This window comes from Notothenia rossii (assembly GCF_949606895.1).
Source record: "Notothenia rossii genome assembly, chromosome: 8".
Taxonomy (NCBI): Eukaryota; Metazoa; Chordata; class Actinopteri; order Perciformes; family Nototheniidae; genus Notothenia; species Notothenia rossii.
The window spans coordinates 48,766,771-48,793,607 of record NC_136906.1 but is presented as its reverse complement, the minus strand read 5'-3'; the positions used below and the strand labels follow the sequence as shown (position 1 = coordinate 48,793,607).

Here is a 26,837-nt window from a genome sequence, read left to right as displayed (position 1 = left end):
CACAGTGTTAATTGCATCCATCTCTCAGCTTTTCTGATGGCCTGGCACACAGATCAGGAAGAATCCAGTTCCATCTTGCTGCTGCTCTCACTCAATCCATCATGCTTCATCCCTTGTGTGAGGAATGCTACGTTTGTGGGGCATTATTTCACTTTCATATGAAATTACATTTTGGTTGGTAAACTGATACAAATTGCAACTGTTGTTTTCTGATGCTACTATTTTGCAACATTAACATCTGTTTTGGGGAGATTCATTCCTGCCTGGATCCCTTTTTTTTAAGAATCCCTTGTGTGTTTCTGTAAGCCTCTAGGTATTTTAATGTTACAACCAGTGAACGGCCCAGTAAAATGAGCAAAGGCAAAAACTCTGCTGCTGTTAAGAGAGCTCCATCAGAGATGATATACTGTAATTTGTAGACCAAACATACCTGGAAAAAGGTTGCGAAAATAAGTATAACATTTGATCCTGTCTGAAAGATCAGCTAATAAGAAAGCAGAGAGATGTCAAAGGGGTTCATTTACAAGAAAAGCCTCTCAGGGAATTCAGGGACATTGGAAAGTGTGGCCCCATAAACAACCTGAATAGCCCTGATCCATGAAGTGGTCCGAGCACATCCTGAACTATTGAGACTCATTTCTGCATTGTTACTGCTCTGTAAGCAATTGATGTGGTAGAATAATGCATTTAAATATATAAGGTGCACAGGATTAGGATACACATGAAAGAGATCCTAGAGCAATTAGATATCAAGGTTAATACAAATCAACAGAACAAAGTTTGCTCGTTACAGCATATTTCCCATTAAGAAGTTTCCCCTTTTAAATGTGTAAAAGCCCAACAATGTATACTTATAATAAGGTTTTTACAGGCATTAAAGTCTTTTTCTCAGAGACTGTTTAACACTGAGGTCACCAAGATTTTTGGAAATACAGCAGGTGGAAACGAATCGCTGGTCAGACTGTGGTGAAACCTGCTGCCACTAATCCAGTTATTTCATGCTTTAAAATCACTCCTCGTGCATAGTCCAAGTGTAAAACTGAAGAATGTATTTGATATAAAAAGACATATTTTGCCTCCTGAGCTGACAGTAGTTTTCCTTGGATGTACCTTTTACCCTCAGTCTGAGTGATCCGATAAAACTGTGCATGATGTGGAAAAGTTTGCGGTACAATGCAGAGTGTGCTTCTTGTGTTTGAAAGCATGTATTTGCTGACTTCTGTGTATTCTTTACTCAATTTCCCTGCAGATGTGCTCTGCAGCTGACAGCTGTGTCAGTGGTTGAAATAGAATCAGCAATTGCGGGCAAACATTTCTTGTGAACAATTAGAGTGTAACAGTGATCTGAAGGTTCATTTGGTAATCAGTGCATCTGCAGTAATGGTAGCAGCAATAGATTATAACAGGAGACGTTTAGCATTGAATTAGAAGACGAGGATGTCTCCCAGCTGAGAGGTTGGAAAAGTGAAATCTTTTAAACTAAGCACGAGAAAAGATAAGTGTTAACATGTTATATACAAACTTTATTTACTTTATTTTATTTGTCTATGTTATGAATTTGATCTTTCTTTTATTGTGAAGCACTTTGGGAGTCCTAGCCTCACCGATAATAATTAAATGTATTATGTTGAACCATAGACTGTAGGCTATATATAAATGGATGTAGGGTCCTTGATATAGAGCGTAGAGTTGCTGAGAAGCCTAAAGTAGGAGGTGTCGGCCACAAACGTCTCGACAGTGACGTCAGAGTCCAACTCCCGCCTGATCCAAATAAGGGCAAAGAGGCGGATATGAGGCGGGACCTGCTGCCACCGAGCTGGAAGCTCCAGAGCTAGCTGAGGCTACCAAGCTAAGCTAACATGCTCCCCATCTGCACACTGCCGTCGCATTTTACGTTTCTAAGGTAAGCGGAGACACAGATCAGGAATAATCCAGTTCCATCTTCTTCCTGATCTGTGTGTAAGTGGACATGAAACTAATCAGAAAAACTATAAATAATAAAAGTTATTGAGTTTCTATTATAATACTTCAGAATCTTAAAATCCCTTGACGTTTATATGCAGTTGTACTAAATTCAACACTGGAATCAAGCACATATTAATATCTTTGCATGACATAAATTATTTATATTTAGCTATCACTTAATTATACGTTTAATACATTTAAGTCAACCTAAGGCAGGGGTTCCCAAACTTTTCAGCCCGCGACCCCCAAAATGTAAAATGTTTGTAAAGTTTGAGAAACAGAGCCTCGTTGCAGGGAAATTATACAGATGGCTAGTCCGCCCCTGAAGATGTATATGCAAAGGTTATTATTCATAATAATTTTAAAAACATTTTTATAAAAAATATTAATCAATTTTTTTTTTTCTTTTCCATTTTTCTTTTGTAATCATCTCGTGACCCCCACTTTGGGAACTCCTGACCTAAGGTACATGTGATGGTAACTAGTTAGTGCTCTTACCTGTGAGGCCTCCTCCAAACAGCATTATAACCAGACTGTATCATTAAAACTACAGTATAAGAAGAATACCAGTTCAAGATCCTTGACTTAAGACAAACAATTCAAAAGACAAAATCAACTAAAATGTATTTAAAGACCAATCTTTATTTGAAGGTGCCTCTTAACCTGAGATATTAGTTATACAGTAATAGTATTGACTGAGCAACTCAACGGTTAACTTTATATTTCTTTGTATAAGCATTTATTATTTTCATTTTCCCCCTCTCATATTCAGTGTGGACGGATTGAGACAGCATGGTGTCCAGAGAGATGCAGAGACTTCATGGAGAAACCTCCGTGTGATGGACTTCCTGTCTGTTGGTTTGGAGAGTGTTAAGGTGAGTGAAGGAAGCAGGACCCAAATGCAGATAACGCTGAAAAAGCCTTTATTTCAAGGATAAATAAAAAATAATTTGGACAAGACAGAACACTCACCGGTGAACACAATCACAAACAAAAGAGGAACCAACATTGAACACAGGAAGAGACAAGACTAAATACAGGGAGGAGTAATCACAAGATGAGAAACAGCTGGGCAGGGGAGGAGAAACACAAGGGCCACAGGTGAACACAATCAGACAACTAGACACACCAGGGAAACTAACGACAGGAGAAAAAAAAAGGAAGAAGGACCAGACAATACACGAGGAGGAAAACACCCATGACCAGACATAAAAAACTACAAACGTGACAAAACATGAGAATCCTGACAGAGAGGACTGAGGGTCTTTCCTCTGCGAGAAGGACCAGGCCTGATGGAGGAGCCCATGCTGGGCATAGCCGATACCAACTGCCAACCCAGTCTCATGGCATTTCGTGTTCACCAACACGATTTTTAATCTATTGATTCGTGTTCACCAACACGATTTTCCCCTTTTTTTCGTGTTGCACAGCACGATTTTAAAAGCAATGTATTTCTACTGGTAATGTGTTTCGTGCCTGCAGCACGTCTTTTTCTCCGGTCTGGTCGTGGAAGACCGGAAGCTGTGTGGTTCATAAAAACATGTTCTTACCCAATATCAAGCCACAATTATTGCTTTTATTTTAAATCGTATAATTTCTGACTTTTGTTTCCGTCTGTGAGGAAAATAAATGGGGCTCAGAGCCTCAGAACACTGAAATCTGTATTTTTTAAATCTTTTTTCCTTCTAATTTGTTATTATTTTCAAAATAACACAATTTTATTTACTCACCAATAACACACAATTATCCTTGCTTTTATTTATTGGTTTAATTCCATAATCTCGGGCTTTGTTGGCGTTCTTCAGGAACTGAATTTCAAAATAAAAATAACCGGAAAAAGACGTAGGCATTTCGAGCGATTACCCAAGATCCTCAGCTATGGTTTAAGCTCGCTGATTGGATGTTTTAGCCGCAATGCATGCTGGGATTTGGTGTTTATATGATATGAAATCCGGAAAACATTTTAAAATAATAAAATAATACTTAATTCCGAGTGTTCTTGCTTTTCTCTTTGAAAGTCATCACATAACGGCATTGTGATACACGGTTTGGCTGCATTACATATTACAGATCTGCCGTAGTTCTTTATTTATAGAGCCCTGATGAGAAGACCTTTGGAAAAACTGGAAGAAATGCAGCCGAAACTGAATACTTAACGTGGATCATAAATATATCAACAATTAAACAACATCTTCAATTTCTCTTCACACAATACGTCTCCTTGCAGTATCAACCTTAATTCGGCTGACTTTCATATTTGATCTAATTCGTAGATAGGTTATATTTACAGCATAACGGTGCACAGCTGATATAAAAGGACTTTGATTTTCTTTGAATATAAGAATGTAAATACTGAGTCTGAAATAGTATAGCAATATGCTATAAGATTATGTGAAAACATGAATAAAACTACACATCTTCAGATGTTGTACATACATAAGTGTCCTACACTAATAATACAAAGTTATTATAGCTGTGTGTACCTTGTGTGCAGCGCCTAGTGGTTAAAGCACGTTATTTAATTATTGTTTTTATGTTATATTTGATTAAAAAAATATTAAGAGTACATACTTTCATAGGGGGAAAGTAGAAGGTCTGTGATAGAAATGTAGAATATAAAAAATCTAGAAGATACTGTAAGTGATCTCTACAATAAAACAGTTTAGAGCAGGATGTACAAAGATATTAATAGGAGGATGTGCAAAACAGAAAAACGAATTAACCTTTATTTAAACATTAAATAATACTTTAGATTAAGGTCCTCTTTTAAATAAGAAAAATACTTTGGGGGTATCTATAGATAAATATGAAGCCTGACAAAGTACTTAACGTCTAATATATTGCTTTCCTGCAATGTTAACTATGTTGAAGCACTTATTTTAACTGATATCATACATATGAATTATACTCTTATGTATGTAGATAGTATAAGAAATGTGCAGAATATGACAGTTTAATGGTGGAGGTACAAACACATATTGATAGATGTCTTGTAATGTGCTGTTGAGGAACCTGTGACCCAAGATTTTCATTCATTGCATACACCGTAGTTGTGTATATGATATGTCAATAACCTTTGAAAATCTTGAAATCTTCAAAGGGATGTGCAAAATAGCCATTATACAGTCTTTAATTAACTATTAGTAGAGAATAACGAGTAATTAATATACTTTATTACTCGTTTCCATTCACGTCAATTGCAGATAAATGTTTAGTCTTCTCAAGCACCAACTATCAAATATCTCTCCTGATTGTTGGCACTTGGCAATCAGGTTAACCTCTGAATTGTGGAGTAGAATTACAAAGTAACAATGAGCTGTCATGTGGGTATATATTAATGCTGCGCATTATGGACACAAGCGATTTTCACCTATTTATTAATTATATGTTTTACATTTGATAACACCAATGTGTTTAATACTGGCAACTTCTAATTGTGGGAAAAAAGAAAACGTTCAGTCGAGACGTCCCATGGAACATTTTGCGAAACACAATAGCCAGCATGTGTAGTTCTGGGGGGGGCGTTCGATTCCAGTTTTGGATAGTCTGGCGTGGTTTTGTTCCATTTCAAACAGCTGTTTGACGCTCGGCGTAACCTTGGCGCACTGCCACTCCAACATCCAATCCCAGCGCTTGAAGATTAATCAGGGGGACTGTAGTCCTAAACGATAGCTGGGGATTATGGGTAGTGTAGTGTCTTCGGCCATCCTAAACTCCTAGAGGCCTACGTCTGTTTCTGGTTATTTTTATTTTGAAATTCAGTTCCTGACAGACACCAAAAAAGCCAGAGATTATGAAATTAAACCAATAAATAAAAGCAAGGATAATTGTGTGTTATTGGTGAGTAAATAAAATTGTGTTATTTTGAAAAGAATAACAAATTAGAAGGAAAAAAAGATTAAAAAATACAGATTTCAGTATTCTGAGGCTCTGAGCCCCATTTATTTTCCTCACAGATGGCAACAGAAGTCCGAAATTATACAATTTAAAATAAAAGCAATAATTGTGGCTTGATATTGAGTAAGAACATGTTTTTATGAACCACACAGCTTCCGGTCTTCCACGACCCGACCGGAGAAAAAGACGTGCTGCAGGCACGAAACACATTACCAGTAGAAATACATTGCTTTTAAAATCGTTCTGTGCAACACGAAAAAAAGGAGAAAATCGTGTTGGTGAACACGAATCAATATATTAAAAATCGTGTTGGTGAACACGAAATGCCATGAGACTGGGTTGCAACTGCACAGGCCTAGTCTGTCACTTTATTTGACTACATGTGTTTACTTATACATTTAATAGGTTTACACCTTCTGTCCATATGTGCTTTTTATTTAAAACATATTTGATTAACTTTTGGTTCACATTTCAATAAATTGAATTTGTATTTGTACTCCTTTTGTCCATTATTCTTACTGAAGATTTTAGATTACGCATTCACATCTGACTGAAGATTGGACCCATTTATTTGTGACGTTGCAAACTCTGCGGTACAAGGCACAAGTGTTGTGAAGCTCATAAAGCGAGGCAAATAGAAATAATCAGCTGATGGAGTGTAGATGTGGAAATAGGTGCATTCGATAAGCTGACTATGTTTTTTGCCACACTTTATAAGCCTGACACCTTCTCTGAGGTGCAGCATCACAAACAAATGATGGTGCTGATAGACTACAAAAATATTCGGTGTGCAGATCTTTGTTTTCAAAATAAAAGTGTAGTTTCTTAGTGAATGTCCTGTACTGGTCTTAAAATCTCATAGCATCAGCTTTTAACCCCTTAAGCCCGAGGGTCCCCCTAGTGGACCCCTCCCACCATTTTCTTACGAGACTATGTCTCAGGGCTTCTTAACATTTATGAAACTATTAATGTTCCATACCCTTTTAACGATAAGAAACTCAACTAACTGACAATATGAACCATTTTTAGCTAAAAGAAACACAAGAGTAATACCAAGCCTTTGAATTAGCATGGAGCGAAAAAATGCTAACTAATGCTAACGGACTTTTGCAAAGCACTCACGGTAGCAATGCCCTTATTACTTATTGTCACTGCACAAACAAGATATCCGATTAAACCTGAGACTCCACAGATTCCACACATGTAATGTCATCACTGTACGACCCCGAATTCGGGAGCTATCAGCCAGAAAAGAGAAAGTAAACAACATCCGGTTTCAAAGATATTACAATAAATACGTCTTACCTTTTTTGATTTGTGATCAAAAGTTGTTTTCAACGGAATAAAAACGCCGCTCAAGGTTAATCCAATGTCTTTGTGTCACGTAGAAATGTTTACTGATAATCCACCATCATATTTATGGCAATATACTGGGTATAAAGTTTTGCCGTCCAGGCTTGTACTTTCAGATATGCTTTGTTTGCTTCTCTATTACGTCCGCAATGGTAATGTTTACGTGGATTTGGGAACTGCCCATCGATTCTATTGGATGTAATGGTTAAGAAAAAGGTGTAAATCACCCAAATCGACCAATGGGTTCCAGAGATATGGTCCTGCGTAAAGTATAAAGAATGCCAGCCAGCGTAAGCACTTTACGCAGCCGACTATACTTATTGTTTACTACCGCAAGGAAGCAGGAATTGCAGGACCCAGACCGCACGGAGCACAGAGCGGACAGCAGATAACGGAATTGCAGTTTTATTGCTTATAGATTATCAGAACATTTCAAAGGGAACACAGCCACATTGGATATTAACCTATGGATTAACTACATCATCGTTGTTATCGTTTTAATGCCATTGAAGTCCATTTTAGACCAGACAAAGACGAAGGTAAGCCATGTTAGCATTGTGTAGCTACCTAGCGCCACTTGTTTTAATGTACGTTTTTGTTGATAACGTTGCGAGTTTGTATCTTTCAGTGTTGAGGTGGGCACCGTTAGATTCTGTGTCTTTACGATCATAAACGATGTGTTGGATGTGCAGCTAGGATAAGTAATAAGGGAGCTAGGAGTGATTTTCGGTGCAGTAATAGGTTAGCATTTATCGCTCGGGGCTAATCCAGAGGCTCACTGTTAGCATTGTGGGGCCTAAGAGGATAACAGAGTAGGCTATGTTTTTTTGTTTTTTTTTCATAACATTTGTATTTGGATGGAATGAATACCTATAGTGATAATTCAAAGTAATAAAATGATTTTTACACTGAAAAAGGTCAAATGGAACTGATGGTTCCCAAACTACCCAGAGGTGAGTCCGCCTGGACTTTATTTTTCTAAACCTCTCTAAAAAGGTCAAATTTCACTTGTTTTGAATCAATCTTGATACAGGGTACTTATTATATGTTATAGTTTGGATTCGTAAAGCTTTTAGTCTACTAACCCATCATTCAAAGGTGGTTTTCACTATAAGTAATGGGTTTATTTTAGGCGGACATTAGAATTTACATGTTTTTACTATGTTCCATCTGAATTTACTTTAAAATAAATACATCTATATTGATTTTGACACTTCTACATCCAACTCACAGATTTAACCTTGCTTTGAGAGAAAGGATGATTAATTTACCCCTTTTAGAAGTGAAGATATAGTCTTTGCTGTGTTAGTGGCATTTTCGAGCCTGAAACCTGAAAAACAGGCTCAGGGCTTAAGAGGTTAATGTTCCTCTTGGATGTTCTTCTCGACCCTCAGAGAAGGAGAAAATGTTGTGTCTTTCAGGCATGTCCTTTCCTAACAAAAATTACAGGAAACATAAAACATATTATTGCAGAGCAAGTGTGTTCTTTATGAAAGCGGTGTGTTTGTGTGTTTAGGGGCTGTAGATATAATTATTTTGTAATTGTAATACTTTTTTTTTATTTCAACAGAGCTCCAAAGATAATCAGATTATGAATGAACAGTATGAAGTTCATCAACATTCAAATTAATTTTATTATCAAAATAATATTTAACTTATCAAAACGTAGTGCAACTGTAGAAGCTTGCTCTGTTGTCTCACTGAAAGAATAACTTTTACCACGTTTTTTACAGACAGTATTGAGAGATAAATAGTAGCAGTTCTCACTATGTGTTAAATATCTTTGCCTTCAATACATTAAATTAGAAAGATGACAGTCATATAGAGAGGCAAAGTCCCTCCCTTTCCGGGGGACCTCCATGGGACCTTATTTCATATTCAGTAAAAGTATGTATTGAAGTCAATGGGGAGAGAAAGATTATCCAAACTCTCACGCATCTGGTGTGTGACACACGCTTTCAATCTCACGCTCTCACGCTGCCCAAACTATTCTCACGCCTAAAACAAGATGAACCGGTGATCGTTTTTTGTTGGTTATTTACAGTGTTGAGTTGACAGCTGCTCAAGCTGTCGATCCACTTCCTTCTCGCCCCCACCACTTTTAACAACGCTAACAGACAGCGGAGCAGTGGGAGCCGGTTGGTCAATCCCCGACCCGTATTGCGCATGCGCAGAATCCGTCTTCAAGCCAGGTTTTTCATCACTGGACGGCAAAGTCTACTGAAGGAAAGGTGGGTTTGCACAGTGAACTTATTGATATTGGTGAATATGCCTGTAGAGGGGGGCCTCACCTCGCGGAGGGGGCCTCATCTTGCGGAGGGGGCCTCATTTTGCGGAGGGAACCTCACCTGAAGCGCAAACGCGGCGCACATCTATGCGCTTATGCGGATATGCTAACTATACTATACTGTATCTAACTATACAGAGAATATGGTTGTTTGAACCACGATGCAAACATGTTTATTTCTGCTGTAAAGTTGGGCATTTTAACATGGGGGTCTATGGAAATTGCTCCCTTCTGCAGACTGCTCCTACTGGCCACTAGATGAACTGCAGTTTGAGGCACTTCCTTATTGGCCTCCCGGCTCTGCCCCAGAGTTTGCGGCTTGTGTTGAACCTATTTAAACGTAATAGTATTGCTTTCAACTAACCTAATACAGTTGTGTGAAATGTGTTGACACAATACATTTAATTAAAGTCAAGGTTTAAGTTTTTCAGTGCTTGTTTCTCTTCTCACGTTCATAAACCAAGACACTGTTTTGCTGGAAATACTGTTTGAAAGCTACATTAAATATGAGCTTTTACACACTATTCTGGGATAGAGTATATGATATCTATAACATCAATCTACCCAAACAAAGACAGAGGATTCCATCTTCACCCTGAGTGCATGCATGGTCAGTCAACCTGTGCACATTTAGTTGGTCTACTTTGTGAGTTGTATTGTTCAGCAGTGTTGGATGTAACGCGTTACAAAAGTAACGGAGTTACAGTAATATATTACTTTTTGCTGTAACAAAGTAATGTAACGCATTACTAATGAAATGTGGGTAATGTATTACCCGTTACAATGCTCAGTAACGCAGTTACAACACATTTTAACCCGAAATTAAATGGTGTTTTGTTTTTTAAGAATGTACTAACATCGCGAGACATTCCGACATCAGAGACAAATTGTGCAGCTAGATTTGTGTTTACCCTTCAGGCTTCGCATCGTGATTTTCGGGGCAGTTGAATATTATGCACCCTCTATTAAAAAAAGAGAACGGAGCGAAAAATACAAAGAACAAATTGTGTCAGGTGCGCGTGACCTGCTCCGCTGCGCGTGCATCATTTCCAAAGTGCTAACACAGCAGTGACACACATCTGTGGATAATCATTTATACGAATATGGTTAAAGCAAACATCACTAAACGCCAGCAACACTGCATCTACTGCAGACAGTAGCAACAGGTCAGATGGGGAAATCACGTTACCCTTCTGGACACTAGCTTACTCCCGCCTGACTCGCCCCCGGAGCAGCAGTCTTTGTCGCCCGAAACTACGCCGCCCCTCTGCAGCCCGCAGGTGCCGGGATACCACGGCAAAACAGAGCCTGCCCAGGTATATCTAAACAAGTAACCGCCTGTACAGTGGAGTTAGGCGGTCATTTTGCAGCTCCTGGTATACAAATAGACAATGGCTAGAATATTCATGTGAAAATAGCACCATATTCTGCCATGCCTGTAGAAATGTTGGGTCAAAAATAATGCATACAATAGCACAGATGCCTTCACCACGAATGGCTACAAAAAGATCTCATATCCCAAGCTTATTAATGAGCTAATGTTGCAGCTGAAATGTTCTCCAGGTCACAAAGTCAACCTCACATGATGATTTGATACCAGTTTTCAAGCACAGTAAATATTATCTTCCCAGAGTATATGATGGAAGCAAAGTGATGATTTAGTACATGGTTTTTAGGGGTGCACCGAATGGGAAATTCTTGGCCGAAACCAATACCGAAAATAGGAAACAGTTGGCCGAAAACCGAATGCCGAAAGGCCGAAAATGATTTAAAGAAATATATATATATATATATATAATGTATAACTTAACTTGTAACTTAAATAATAATCACTATTATGGGTCCATAAAAAATGTATTCAGCACTTTTGAATGCATAAAGTACATTAATTCCAAGTCAAGTGCATTTTCTTTTCTCTTTAGGATAACTACAACAAAGAGCATTCAGAACAAAGCCAAGGTGCTTTAAAACTGCATAAACATCTAGGCCAGTAGGCCTACAACAAAATAGTGTAAATAAAGACTGTAACAGCCAGGCCTTCAACAACAACAAATACACCTATAAGTTTGGTAACCTAACGTGTTGTTGTGATGACGTAATCAAAACGCGGCGACAAGCCCGGCGCGCGACCATGCTCGCGGCTGGCTCACAGCCAACATGTCTGCTGCTTGGAAATATTTCAAAATATCAGAGAAAGAGGCGCGGATTGCGATTTGTAGAACGTGTTCAGCTGACATTTCTCGAGGGGGTGTAACTGCAAAGACTTTCACCACTTCGGGATTAATCCACCACTTGAAATCAAAACACCCGGACAAATATGCGGAGTATGATCAAGGTAACCCTGTTCTCTGACATTCGGTGATATTTTTTCGGTGCTAAAACTTTTTAACCATTTTCGGCCGATAATTTTCGGCGGCCAAATATTCGGTGCATCCCTAATGGTTTTAATAATACTTTTGCCTTTCAATGTTTGCCATTTCAAACCATGGGCTGGTTCAAATCATATTTGCCTTGATTTACAAAATGTTCTCATTTCTTTTATCAGTACAGTTTTGAAGCTTTTGTGCTTTTCTTTGCCATAGTCCACTTTGGACTATATTTCAGGATTGCACTTTTAACTCATTTGAAATGTTCTCACTTGCTTGGTTTCAAAACATAACAAATGCCATAATCTGTTCATTGGGGACCATCATGCTATTTTCATTGCTGTTGCCGGCCACTATTGCTCATGTAAACCTACTACTGCTGCACCCCCTGTAATCTCAGATGCACTCTGAGTCATTTTGTTCTGGAACCGGGCCTGTACAGGGCCATATACTAAACAAACTACAGAGCCCATTCCGTGTCCTGTTATTGTTTACTTCCTCTCTGCCTTCTTCTGGTGATTTATCTGACGTCCAGCGCTCCGTCTTTTAACCTCTTTTCCTTTCTCTTTCTTGATCTTCCTTAGCAACCTTCATTATAGTCCTTGACAGTGGTCTGTAATGTATTAACAACGTGTCACATGTTAAGAATTTACAATCAGAATTGAGTATTCAACTGAGCGGTGTAATACAAGTTGTTAGTAGCCGTAAGAGCCTACACAGTTGTTATGCTATACCACATTGCCCTTCACTGGATGTATAATGAGCTGCACTACACGACATTTTAGCATTTAAAATACCTAGCCATTCTTTTGCGGTTATTTTGGTGAAAGTAACTCAAAAGTAACTAAAGTACACTGTAAAACCTAACATTGTGTTAAATAAGAATGAATAAGTAAGCCTTACTTATTTTTTATTAACGTGTTATTAACACTCAGTTTAAATAATTAAGCTGTAATACAGGGTCGAAAAACCTAACTAACTCAATGTAATTGATGTGAGCTAATTTAGAAAAACTAAGTTAGTGGAAATGGTTATTTTTTTTCAACATTAGGACATGCGCAGATCACTCCTTGACCACTTCGCGCTCAAAGTTACTTTCCGGAACATTTACGAGCATGCCTTGCAGCGGATGGACGTCTCCCCAACGGCTAGCCGATATGGTCATTATCATTGTCACATTACAGTGAATCTTGTGCTTAGCACACTGCTTTGGTGAGTACATATTAACATCCCAACCGTTTTGCTGTCTTGTTGTTGTATTTAATCTCAAGGTTTATATGCTTGCTAGTTAAGATAACATTAACTAACGTTAGCTAATGTTAGCTAATGCTAACTATTGCAGACATAATGTGGCAAAATCGTGTTGCAGCTTGGCCCAGGAGATAGTCTTAAAACATTTAATATATGGAGATAGACGAGGGCTGACTTGATTTATCTGCATAAACGTTTTTAAGTACTTTTTGTATGATTTGAGGTTCTGTTTAGAAGGCATTGAACAAAGACTAGCACGTGAGTAACTTCATTATTAATGTCAGTGTGTTAGCCTAATGCCGTGACTTGTGGCTGTTTTCAGTTTTATATATTAGCCTATACAACAAAGTATAAAGTTACACTTCACAACGTGTGAGCGCCAATCAGTATATACTCCAAGCGGGTTGCGGTGCGGGACCGGGAGCTTGAGGAGGGACTCTCTCCCGCTTCGGGCGGCCGTTCATGGGTGCAGACTGCGGGTCCCTCCGCCAGCTCCGCGGTGCTGCAAGCCGTCACTGCGGAGAGACCCTTCCGCTATGGGAGGCCATGCCTGGGTGGAGACTGCGGGTGCAAGCTCCGCGGGGCTGGCTTGGCCATGTAGCGGGCATTACTTCACCGTGACTCGCTCTTTTTTAAATGTGTGGTGGCTGTGTCTGTGGGCATTACAATTCGCCGCAACGGGGAGTCGGCGGGGGTCGTCAGGTTCCCACGTGAGGTGTAGATGTAACGTTCTTGCCGTCTGAAGTCACTGTTGATAATTATACAATCAGTTTCTTTCTATTTTAATTGTTTAATTAACAAAGTGCATCAGATTAATGGATTTCCATTTTCAAATATAAAATATATCTCCTGAAATGTTCAACAAAAACAAAAAATCCCAAACAATGTGTGACAGTTGAATCATGTATTACACAGTAATAGTAGGCTATTACCTTTTAATAATTTATTTTACAATAATCATATGGAGGTACCAACTGAAATCGTTGTTTCACTCCTGCATATGTTTAAAGTGCATTTGGTGAAACTTGATTTAAATTAGCATAGCATAAAAGCTAACTGATATTACTCTACATTTAAAAAGAGTATAGTGTTTACATTCAATGCAACCATAATCTGTTATAATAGTGAAGATGTTGGCTGGCATACTCAGTTGAATAATATGTATTTGATGGTTATAATATCCAGGTCTTTGTGATTTAAAGGCTATGCCATATTTAAAAAAATGTGGTGAGGATTTGTCATGTTTGCAATCTTTGCTATAATCGATTAAATGTCTATGTTTTTGTTAGAAATATCTGCTTTCAATGTGTTTTTTTTCCCCATTCAGGATTTAACAGATAGTGGCAACTCCACACATTCCATGATCCCTGCAGTAAAAGGTATTTTTACACACTACACAATTCCTCTCTGATCGTTTGTATTTTTTCTATGAGCAGCGGCGTAAGAGCTTTATGTTAAAGGGCCAATGTCATGCTTTTCCGGTTATTACCCGTCCCCTTGTGTATTATGAAGGTTTTTCTGCATGTAAATGGTCTGCAGAGTCACAAACCCTCAAAGTACACCCTGTAGCGAGTACAACTCGAACACAGAAAATACCTCCCCAAAACGCCTCGTTGGAGATTTCTCATTTTCCAATTTGTTCTTCCTGGCCGTTATGATGTGTGAACACAGGGTGTCCGCGGGGTCTTAAAAAGTATTAAAAGTTGATAAATCAATTTAGCGAAAATTAAGGCTATTAAAAAGTATTAAACGGCATTTTCCAAGGTATTAAGAAGGTCCACAGCAACGACAACATGAAACAGTGAAACACCCTTTAATTTAGTGAAACGACATGTCGGGAAACCCCCCAAGGCGGCCTCATGCATAGCGCGCCGTAAAATGCTGCTTATTATTTTAAGTTTCGTTGCCTTGCTCCGCTCTGTGGGGGGGGGGGGGGGAACTAAGCGACTACGGTAACGGGTCCCAAGGTGGGTAGACCGGCATACGCAACGCTCTGGGGGTCCAACGGCTCCGTGTGTAAGCCCTATTTGATCATTTTCTGATAACGATGAAATAGCCCGCCTCCCTCTCCCCGCGTCTCCTGCTGCTGCTGGGCTGTCAGAAGAGGGGGAGGAAAAGAGGCAGGCACCGTTTATTAAATATTATTATATTATTATACAGAGAACAGAGTCGTTATCAATTTGTTTGAAAGCTCAATAAATAACAAAGAAGACCTCTGACCGGCACTTTTCTAATTTTGTACGGAAGATTTAAACTTTAACGGACATGTTGACCGGCGGAACATTTTTTTTACGGAAACTGCCACACGGTCCCCTCGTTCCTTGGAAGAGGCGGTGAGGTGGGTGTTTTTCATCTGCTGTGGACTACCGGAGAGATATACAGCAGGAGAACACGCCGTCCACCGCGGAGAATAAACAGAAGGGCAACCATGCTCCGGGGTCTTCTTCACTGCTTTTGGTGTATTTCGGGAGGCAGCAACGCCACTTACAGGCCTCGTTTCCAGCATTTCCAGCGGTCTAGTGTGAACGGACACGTTAATGAATCGAATGCGTGTGAACGGAAGCCTTTTTTGCGCTTGCGAATGCGTTTTACCGTATGCGTCCTCGTGGGGCCGGGGTGTAAGCCAAACTATATCCGGTCACAGAGATCTGCTATTTTAAAGTAAAGTCAACACATATCGACCCTAAATATAGTCTATATTAAGAACGAAAAAAAACATAACATATATATCCTTTTTTGTAAACATATGACAAATGTGTGAGGGTGATGACTGCCAGGGCTTAGCCCCGGACAGCCCCAGCCCAATTTAACCCCTGGGTATTTGAGAGAGAGCTCCTATATGGCATTACCCCGCTGAAGCTCACCAAAGTTTAACATATTTCATAGTTCAAAGTTTTGTCAATTGTTTTGTTTATTGGTCAAATACTGGTTTCTACTGGTTTCTGAGGAGTTTTACTTGAATGAAAGAACACAGAGTCTACAGAAGCAAAAAAAGCAGCATACTGCATTAAACCTGACCTTCACAGAGAGGTTGAAGTTCATGTGGAAAGGAGGCTTCAGTAGTCTGTCTGCACTCTGTTTAGTTTTGCTATCTTACTATCAATATAGTAAATGTGAGGTAAAGTGTGTAGCCAATGTAACCGGTTAGAACTCAAAGTTGTGATGAGGTCTTAAAATGTATGGAAAGGGTCTTAAAAAAGGTCTTAAAAGGTATTAAATTTGACTTCAGGATTCCTGCATATACCCTGGAACACCCAGTTGCCCCACCCAGAGCCTTGACGTGCATAGAGCTCTGTGAGCGCTGACAGACGAGTTGGGATCTCACAGCGTTTATACACCTTTTTCTTACTCAATATTAAGCCACACTTATTGTTTTTACTTCGGCTGTGAGTGTTTGTGTGTGCTCAGGATGAGTTTGGCTGTGTTTAGGTGTGTATCGCCAATCAGGAAACCACACCGCCATGGAGCACACACTGCAGCTCAACCTGCAGCTGGGAGCTTCTCAACGTCCCGACCAATCAGAGCACACTGGGCTCACAGGGAGGGGGGGAGGAGCTCCAACAAGGCGTTTACGACAGAGTGAAATTCAGTGAATACACATACTATACAGAGATGCTGTATGAGAAACCAATGTGATTTGGGAAAATAGCACAATATACATCTATTTTAGTATACCTCAACAATGGAAATATGACATGGGACCTTTAACATCACTAGAATTTGATCAAAACAATAGCATGGATGCAATTTAGTCCTCTTCTCCCTTTCACATATTTCATAATACACGTTTTGCATTCTAAATCAGGTAAATACAACACTGTAGTTTCTAAATGGTTGTATAGGTGATGTTTGATTATTTTTGTTGGTTTGTCGTTCTTGATTTTCAGATTTCCCAAGCAGATCGAAAACCTCCGATGCAGTGGACCTGTAAGTTCTGCTCATTTTGCTCTGTAAAAAGAGGCTTTTTACTTAAGCATTACCGCCTCAAACATGGCTGCCATACTAGGACATCACCACTCCCATGCCTCCATAAGGAATGCCTTTGCACATTTAAATCTTTTAATGCACTCAAGGTTCACTTATCAACATGGCACACTCGTAAGGATATCGAGAAAGTGAGTGAAACAGCGTTCCATTGTCAGCTATGCGACTTTATAGAGCCTTGCAGTCAAGCAGATTTTTTCACACATTTGCGAAGACATTTGAAGTTGAAGCAAGAGGTGACTTGTCCATATCAAGGCTGTAACTTTCAGAGCAATGTTTATTCCACCTTTAATTCACACAAAAGCAAAAAACATCAGATGCGGGATAGGTCAGCATTCAAACCTGACATTTTTTCAGAGAATATACTTGAAGATCTTCCCCCTAATCTGAATGATCCACCTGAGGATAGTGTCCCTGAAGCTGAGGATAGTGTCACTGAAGCTGATGATGTTGAGTTCGGTGAAGATGTGGAAGATTTGGAGAGTCAGTTGGAACATAATGTTGCTGCTCTTTTTCTGAAGATGTCATCAATTCTTCACATCTCTGAAAGTGCAATGCAAGAGGTTATAGAGCAGGTCAACCAAATGTATTTGCTGTCGAAGCCCTTGTTACATTCCTCAATTCGAAAAATACTAAATCAACATTGTGAAGAAGCTGATAACTCTTTAGTGAGCGAGATAGCCAGAGTAGTCACTGAGAATAATGTTTTCCTGAAATTCACTTCTGCTGGGGGATCATTGTCAACTGCTAAAAGACGAACATCATACATTACAAGAGAATTCTCTGGTAAAGCCTGTTGAATTTCTCCTAAAAAACGACAAGCAGTCAGTGGTGTATGTCCCCATACTGGAAATGCTGCAGACTTTGCTAAGCAATGGAGACATTTTGGACAAGGCCATGTCACTTGAAAACAATTTTTCACAGGGATACAAATCGCACAGGGATGGTTCCCACTTTAAAGGCAATTCTTTCTTGACAGATGAAGAGTTCAGGATTGCTCTGTTTTTGTACATAGATGATTTTGAGGTAGCTAACCCCTTGGGAACCTCGAGAAAGAAACAAGCTATGTGCTATCTACTGGGTACTTGGCAAACTGCACCCTAAATATCGCTCTTCTCTTCATTCCATTCAGCTTGCTATTCTTTGCAAGGTTGACAACATCAAAGGCCATGGCTATGCTGAAATTCTCCACCCTCTCATCCAAGACCTTGTGTCTCTTGAGCAACATGGTGTATATGTCGAGCAGCTAGGAGCCAGCATAAAAGGCACTGTATTATTTGTGGCTGCTGACAATTTAGCTGCCCATTCTTTAGGAGGCTTCTTTGAAAGCTTCAGAGTTAGCCAGATGTGTCGATTCTGTATGGCAACGCGGGAGGAAATACAACACAAGGAAGTTCGGACAGGCTCATTCCAACTAAGAACAAAAGAAAATCATGACAGACAGGTGCAAGATGTGTTGCATGATTCTACAATGGCTCAACAATATGGTGTCAAAGGAAGCTGTCCACTTAGTGAAAGCTTGGAACATTTTTCATGTTGTCGATGGTTTCCCACCAGACCTTTTGCATGATCTTCTGGAGGGTATCGTTCCAACCCAATTGGCCTTGTGTTTGAAGGCACTGATATCAAAGAAATACTTCTCCCTTGAATTCCTGAATGGGGCCATTAAGAAGTTTCCGGTTACATTTTCAGACAGAACAAATCAACCCCAGCTCATCACGAAGACCTTTTCCTCAAAGGGAACAATTGGAGGAAATGGTCATGAAAATTGGACACTACTCCGACTTCTGCCACTACTGGTTGGTCATCACATTCCTGAGTAGGATGAAACATGGGAGGTTTTAATGAACCTAAAAGATGTGCTGGAATTGTCAGTGTCCTCAAGCTTCACAGAGGAGTCGTTGCACTTTCTTGAATGCAAGATCTCAGAACATCGAGATTTGTTTCAGAAAGTTTTCCCAAATCGAAGAATTCGCCCAAAGCACCACTACATTGAGCACTACCCTCAATCGATTCAAAAAGTTTGGTCCATTATGTGACGTGTGGACAATGCGTTTTGAAGGAAAACCCAAGTTTTTCAAAAATGTTGTGAGGCATTCTCACAATTTCAAGAATGTAGCCCTCACTTTAGCTCTCAGACACCAACAAATGATAGCATTTCATTTAGCTTCCACCTCCTTTTTCAAGCCATCTGTTGAAATCAATAAAGTAAAGTCCGCCATGGTGGCTTCATTACCTGAAAATGTGCAGAACTTTCTTCATCACAGGAATGCCCAGCAGAACACAGTCCTTGTTGCAAAATCTGTCTGCATAGATGGCATTAAGTACAGTGCTGATATGGTCATTTCAGTTGGATGTTGCTCAGGGCTCCCGGATTTCAGACAAATAACTAAAATTGTGGTTATCAATACCGACATATTTTTTGTCTGCAGACTTATGACTTCCTGGTATGATGAGCATCTGCGAGCATATGAGCTGTCTAGAAGCCATTTGTCTACCTTTTCAGTCACACAGTTGTGTGAACTGAACAATGTTTTCCCCTGTCACTCTACAGAGTTGGAGGCAAACAGCTTGTTACCCTTAAACGGTACATATTATGCTGAGCGATGTGAATTCAGCATTGTGGCAATCTCACAAATGTCTTCCTTTTCCCCAGGATAAGACCTCAACATGGACCAACGGTTATTGCTGAGAGTTGTCATCACCGAAGATTCTATTATGAAGTTAACTTTAAATAAGAGACCGGATTCCGTCGAATAATTGATTGCTCAACTCAGGGATAAATTATCTCTGCAGTATGAATTTAAACTTCAGTATGAAGACCAAGACTTCAATAACGCACTCTGCAATTTGACGGAAATATCAGATTTGCCTGAAAGAGCTACACTGAAAATCATCCCTATCGTGACTCTCCATTTAACTACCATTTCATCACCCTCAACAAGATCAGAAACGAGTGAGTGCAGCACAGCAGACACTGAGATCCTGTCGACTGCAGGAACCTCACCATTGCTAAGACATCAACAATGGCCAGAGTTCTTTAACACAGTGGTTCTCAAAGTGGGGTCCGCGACCCCCCGGGGGTCCGTGGCACTCTGCCAGGGGGTCCGTTAAAAGTTTTCAGATTCATTAATTTAAATTATCATATCATTTTTTTTCATTTTTTTTTTTTTTACAAAAGGCTTCATAGTTCAACAAATAATATTTTTCTTTTTTTAATCTAAAATAGTTCATAGATTACGTTCTAATCTAACACATCTATACATTTAAAAATCAAGCGTGTCACCCGTTACCGTGGAAACAACATTAACTGGTACGTCAGTCAGAGAGTGCCGCTGCTAGCATCATAGAGATATAACACGGCTAGCATACTACGAAGATGGACAGATTTTTAAAACGACCGGTTACGGCTACAAATGAAGTAAATGAAAAACAAAAAACAAAAGTAAGGAAATACGATGAGGAGTATCTCCAATATGGATTTATTGAAGTGGAAGGGAAACCGAAATGTCTGATATGCCTGCGGTGTCTTGCCAATGAGGCAATGAAGCCTGCCAAATTGAAGAGGCACCTCGAGACCAAGCATCCAGATTATGCAAAAAAAGACCGGGCTTTTTTTGAGAGGAAGGGCGAGGACTACCGCCAGCAACAACAACGGATGGTTAATGTTACGTCTGTTTCTGCTAAAGCGCAGCGGGCCTCCTACCTGGTAGCGCAGAGGATTGTTAAGGCGCGAAAGCCCCACACAATAGCGGAGGAACTGCTGCTCCCTGCTGCGGTGGATCTGTGTGAGGTGATGGTGGGGAAAGATGCGGCTGCCAAATTGAGAAGTGTACCTCTGTCAAATGACACCATCAGACGACGAATTGAGGACATGTCTGCTGATATCAAATCACAACTGCTGGAAAGACTGAGAGGTTCTAAATTCGCGGTTCAATTGGATGAGTCCACTGATGTGTCCGGCTCTGCGCAGCTCATCGCGCTGGTTCGCTACCCGTGGGAATGAAGGATTCAGGAAGATTTTTTATTTTGTCAAGAGTTGACGGGGCGAGCAACAGGTGAGGAGATTTTCAATGTTATAGATATGTTCATGGAGACTGGCAATGTGAGTTGGGAGAATTGCATTGCGATTTGCACGGATGGGGCAGCTGCCATGACCGGACGCAAGAGTGGGGTGGTTGCTCGTGCCAAGGAGCGCAATCCAATGATGATAGCTACCCACTGCATGCTGCACAGGCAGGCTCTGGCATCAAAATCATTGAGTCCTGAGCTACACTCCGTTCTCAGCACGGTGGTATCTGTGGTCAACCACATCAAGTGTAAGCCACTGCAGTCCCGTTTATTCGGCCAGCTCTGCAGGGAGATGGGCGCAGGACAGGACACCCTGCTGTTCCATTCAGAGGTGCGTTGGCTCTCCCGTGGAAAAGTGCTACAGCGGGTGTACGAACTGCGCTCAGAGCTTTGTGAGTTCATCCAGAATGACAAGCCAACCACTGCAGCACTCTTCTCGGACCCCGAATGGATCGCACAGCTTGCCTACCTCGCAGATGTGTTCAACTCATTGAACGATCTCAGTTTGTCCGTTCAAGGCAGATATGCCTCTATCCTGGAGGTAAGCGACAAAATGAAGTCATTCCGTGCCAAAACAGCGATCTGGAGAAGGCGGGTGCAAAATGGCATTACAGACATGTTCCCCCAACTCACAGAGTTTTTGGACACAAACCAAATACCAGCTGAGATTGTGAAAAATACAATCGGTTTGCATCTTGCCTCCCTTGGTGACTATTTCAATGACTATTTCACTGACGTTGACACCGATGCCTGGGACTGGGTGCGCGACCCCTTCGTTGCCCATACATCAGCGCGGGGTCTCAGTGGAAAAGCAGAGGAGGAGCTGCTGGACCTGGCATACGACGGGACGCTGAGAATCCGGTTCGGCCAAGGGGGTTATGTGGACTTTTGGCCTTCAGTTGAACAGGAGTATCCGGAAATCGCTGCTGTTGCCATGCGGGTGTTGCTCCCCTTTCCAACCACATACCTGTGCGAGTCATCATTCTCAGCGCTGACCTCCATGAAGACCAAGTACAGGGCTCGGATGGAAGTGGAGAACGACCTACGTGTATGCCTCTCATCTACCTCTCCAAGGATGGAGAAGTTGTGCAGCGAGAGACGGGCCCATATCTCACATTAATGGTAAGAGCATGCTATCTCTCTCTCTATCTCTGTGTGTGTGTGTGTGTGTGTGTGTGTGTGTGTGTGTGTGTGTGTGTGTGTGTGTGTGTGTGTGTGTGTGTGTGTGTGTGTGTGTGTGTGTGTGTGTGTGTGTGTGTGTGTGTGTGTGTGTGTGTGTGTGTGTGTGTGTGTGTGTGTGTGTGTGTGTGTGTGTGTGTGTGTGTGTGTGTGTGTGTGTGTGTGTGTGTGTGTGTGTGTGTGTGTGTGTGTGTGTGTGTGTGGGTGGGTGTGTGAGAGCAACAGAAATGTCAGATATGTCAGATATGTTGCATTTGATGATTTAGTTTGATATGTGTGTCTTCACTTGCAGAGAGAAGCAATCAGCTTCATGGACTGCCTTGCATCACTCCAATAGTGTCCAGAGCTGGCTGCCATTACAAGTAGTGGTTTGGGATTGTAACAATGCAGTTGCAGTTGTTTTGCAATTTACTTAATATATGTTGCAATGCAGGCATGTGTTCAATTGTTTATAGCCTGCATTTATTTTGTGATTAGACTTTTATAAATCATTTAATTTTAACTAAGAGTGAAACACTTGATGTTTCATCTTTATGTGTGTGTGTGTGTTTGTGTGTGTATGTTCTGAAATGCACTTCAAATTATCACTTTTCTCTTGATTTCCCTTTGATATTTTGTTTAGGTACAGTGTTACTTGCAGCTAATTGATTGATTGTTTTATGGGTATTCTGTGTTGAGATGGTGCAAATATTTTTAATACATATCTAATATCTTTCTAATACATTTCTCTTGTGTTGTTCTTTCACATAACTAAGACTATAGAAGTGTAAAAAAATAGGCTACGTCAGATTATTCCAAGGGACATACATGTCAAGTCAAGTACATTTTTATTTATATAGCCCAAAATCATAAATCAGAATGAGGGGGTCCTTGGTGTATTCTCTATCTTGTAAGGGGTCCTTGGCTGCAAAACAATTGAGAACCTCTGCTTTAACACACCAAATGTCTCAGTTGATGTGAACTAAAGACTTAGACAGGGAGATCTTGCCTATATGAAAGATGGAACACGACTGACTCCATCAAGAGATATGAAGCATGACATATTACAAAAGCTTGCTGAAACAGTGTACAGTTTCAAGGCTTATCCTGATGATGATGACTTCAGCAGTGTTGCAAAATCCCTTATTAGCAAACATCCCTGCCTTACGGAGCCTGGTTCTCAGCCTGGATGGTATGGCTGGAAGAATAGCCTGAAATTTAAAATGGCCAACTATCGCACAAAACTTTGAAAAGTTGGATGTGAGGATGTAGCAATCAACGGAGGAAAAATAAGTAAAGTCAACCCACAGGGTGAATCGTCAAGCAAGAATATAAAACGACCAAAAAGAGGTGAAGCAAATGATCTGCCTAATTTACCTGAAGGACAGGATGAAACAAGCCTCGAAAATGCCAGAAAGATTCTCACGGAGGAAATGAAGAAAAAAACACCTAATGGCACTCTCATCTCACAAATGATGGACCAAACATTCCCACTGCGCAGACGAGAGATTGTGAAAAAGGAGCCTGCTGTACAGAACATGGTTGAACGATGGCCGGCCCTTTTCACAGAGAGACAGGTAGGCTACTTTTAGTTTGTACTGAATAATGCCTTTAAGGTTGACTTTCCTCCATGTCAGCATTTCACTTTACCAACTTCCCAACCACTAATATAATGCCAATCAAAATAAGGCTGCAACTAATAATTATTTTCATTATCGATTATTCATCCAATTATTCTGTGATTGATTAAAGATATGGTCTATAAAAGGTGATGTTTTTAAATGTTTTGTTGTGTAAGTTCAACATCTAAAGATATTGACTTTAATATGATGTCAAATTTATTTTTGATTGATAGGAAGAATTTTACCAAAATCTTTTCATGAAAAATTACTTACCACATTCATTATCATAACATTTGGCAAATATTATTGTTATATATGTTAATGTTAATATTATATTGTTGTGGGCTATAAGTGTACCCTGCCTTTCTATCTAAGCCATAGTGATTGCCTGCTTCAACAATTGTTATGATTTAAACTGATGTCTTCCTAATGTGCTGGTTTTCCATCTCCTACCCCACCCCCTTCTCTACTTTTTCAGGTATTTGCCGAATTTAATCGGATTACCAGTCGGAACTTCGAAGCAGACTTCTTTGAGGCTCTGGACCAGCACACCCCAGGTTTCATCCAACTGTTCAAGTCAAGAAAAGGATCGGTTGGACAGAAACTGACAGAGTTGATGCAGAGCATCAACTGGCCGGTAAGTAATATAACTTAGCAACTTTTTGTCACATACATTGATGACGATATGGTACTACTTAAAAAGCCTTCTAAAATAGTTAAAACAACCCCTCAAAAAGATGGAAAAGGCCAAAATGTTTCATCTTGTGAGTTTGTCATTTAATCTCATCTGTATCTTCTTTATCTCTATCATTAGACACCGGACGTGACTGAACAGCGCTCTGTTGCCCTCAAAGGCATTCCAATTGTTCTTGGCGACGACTCTAGGGATTTTTTCAAGACATGCTTTGTAAGTACTTGAATACAAAAAACGGTTTGGTTTGCATTTATTGAAAAGTTATATCCCCTATTTACACAAACTTGCAACCAAAAGATTTAATTTGGTGTGTTCAAAATACTGTACACTAAATTCCATGACCCGGAGTCTAGATTAGAAATGAGGTGTAAAATAAATGTACGTTCCTAGCTGTATATGCATCCTTAGCATTAGTTTCCTCATACCACATTTACAGAACCTTCTTGGATATAATGTTACAACGCCCTTTGAGTGTGTACTTGAGCTACATTTTTAGCAAATACTTCAAAGCAAATGCAACATGAATGTTTTCATAGGAAGACCTACTCTAATAGGTAGCGATGATATTCTAAATAACGTGTTTTTCTTTGCAGGATACAACGAGAGATGGGGCCTTATAATCCGTCACCGTTGGTGTGCTGACTGTTCTCAGCGAAGACAGTCCTCAGGAGGGTCCAAGCTCAATGCAACTCGAGCCCATCTCCACTGACATTGTGCTTGAGGGAGGTATTGTGATGGAAAATATCAAAAACTTTCCACAGGCTGTTTGCCTGTTATTTGGCCTGATATATGCTTTGCATTTAGACTACCCAAAATGCATGGCAAATACTCTGATGTTCCTTCAAAGAGTGATGCTTGGACTGGGAACCAAAACATTCTCACCTAAGCTATTAACGCTACGAAACGCTCTATTGGATTAGACCTTAATCAAGATAGTCATCAGCTATCAGATAGAACTTGGCACTTAAAAAAGTTGCACTGTTAAATATTATGACAAAAGTTTGTCACTATGGGGGACACTGTTATAACTCTGTTAATTGTTGAGAGCAAAGTACAATGTTTGTTTTTTTAAAGTACTCTTCTTCATAGTGGTCATTATAGATTTTAAATGTTTACAATTGGTGTGTTGTGCACTGCTGTTTTTTATTAAGATAAGGGTTTTTAGTACTTAAAAAGCACTGTTTGTTGGCACTTGAAAATAAATGTTATATTGCAACTGAATCAATTTGTGTTTTTAATGCATTCTTTTTGGAGATTGTTGGGAGTTTACAAAACGTGTTTAGAGATTTGTTGTAGTACAATTATCTTAGTTAGCAGGAATTAGTTTGTTTAATTTAATAGTAAACCTTAAAAATTACGAGTTAGTCAAATTTAAAAAGGTTAAGTTCTGGTGATTTGTATATTTAAGTTTAATTTGTTCATTGAGTTCACACAAATACAAAAAAATAGGTTAATACAAAGCATGCCTTTTAAGTGTACATAACTTAGTTTAAATAAGTTTACATAACTTAATTTACATAAGTTTACACAATTGTATTCACATAAGTGTACACAACTTAGTTTATATAAGTTTACATAACTTATTTTACATAAGTTTACACAATTTAGTTTACATAAGTTTACACAACTTAGTTTACATAAGTTTACATAACTTAAAAGGTTTTTGTCAACTGTACTTCTCAAAATCAATTGAAGCACACCTAGAATACACAAGTTGTTCGTACTGACAATAAGTAAGTTAACTTAACTTACTTATTGTGAGGCAACGAGTTTGCATACTTTTTCTAAGTTACCACAACTTATTAAGTTTTACAGTGTAGTGTAACTCATTACATTTCAGAGACAGTAATATTGTAATGTAACTTATTACTTTCAAAAGACAGTAATAAGTAATATGTGATATATATTACATTTTGGAAGTAACTTGCCCAACACTGTTGTTCAGTGGACTGTTTTAGCGTTTTGTTTATCCATAACTTCCCTGAAGTTGTTGAGAAATAAAGCAATAACAGGGTCTCTTTTGCAGAAATGCTCTCAGTAGCTCCATCTGTCACATGATGGGAATTAAGACTCTTTGAAGGGAGCCAGATCTTATAATAATAATAATAATCATAGATTTATTTTGTTAGCGCTTTTACAGGTGCTCAAAGATGCTTTACAGATATAGTGAAAAGAAAAGAAGAACAAAT

The 26,837-nt window shown here is 39.6% G+C and overlaps 1 protein-coding gene across 10 annotated transcripts; it reads left to right on the top strand.

The window, feature by feature from the left end:
• The first annotated feature begins 1,793 nt into the window (after positions 1 to 1,793).
• Positions 1,794 to 25,869, top strand: LOC307015432 (uncharacterized protein). Of its 10 annotated transcripts, XR_013801526.1 has the most exons (9): positions 1,794 to 1,903; positions 2,738 to 2,840; positions 14,447 to 14,498; positions 17,007 to 17,046; positions 19,760 to 22,296; positions 22,646 to 23,909; positions 24,433 to 24,591; positions 24,769 to 24,861; positions 25,242 to 25,869. XR_013801526.1 is itself a non-coding variant. In XM_079644033.1 (6 exons), exons 1-5 carry the CDS (start codon positions 1,860 to 1,862, stop codon positions 24,560 to 24,562), a joined length of 369 nt encoding a protein of 122 aa, XP_079500159.1. In that variant the 5' UTR covers positions 1,794 to 1,859; the 3' UTR covers positions 24,563 to 24,591; positions 24,790 to 24,802. The 10 variants fall into 10 exon arrangements, 1 of the variants encoding a protein (XP_079500159.1); XR_013801527.1 differs by lacking the exon at positions 1,794 to 1,903 and having other exon boundaries at positions 2,761 to 2,840; XR_013801529.1 differs by lacking the exons at positions 1,794 to 1,903; positions 2,738 to 2,840 and adding an exon at positions 12,920 to 13,080.
• The last annotated feature ends 968 nt before the right edge of the window (positions 25,870 to 26,837 follow it).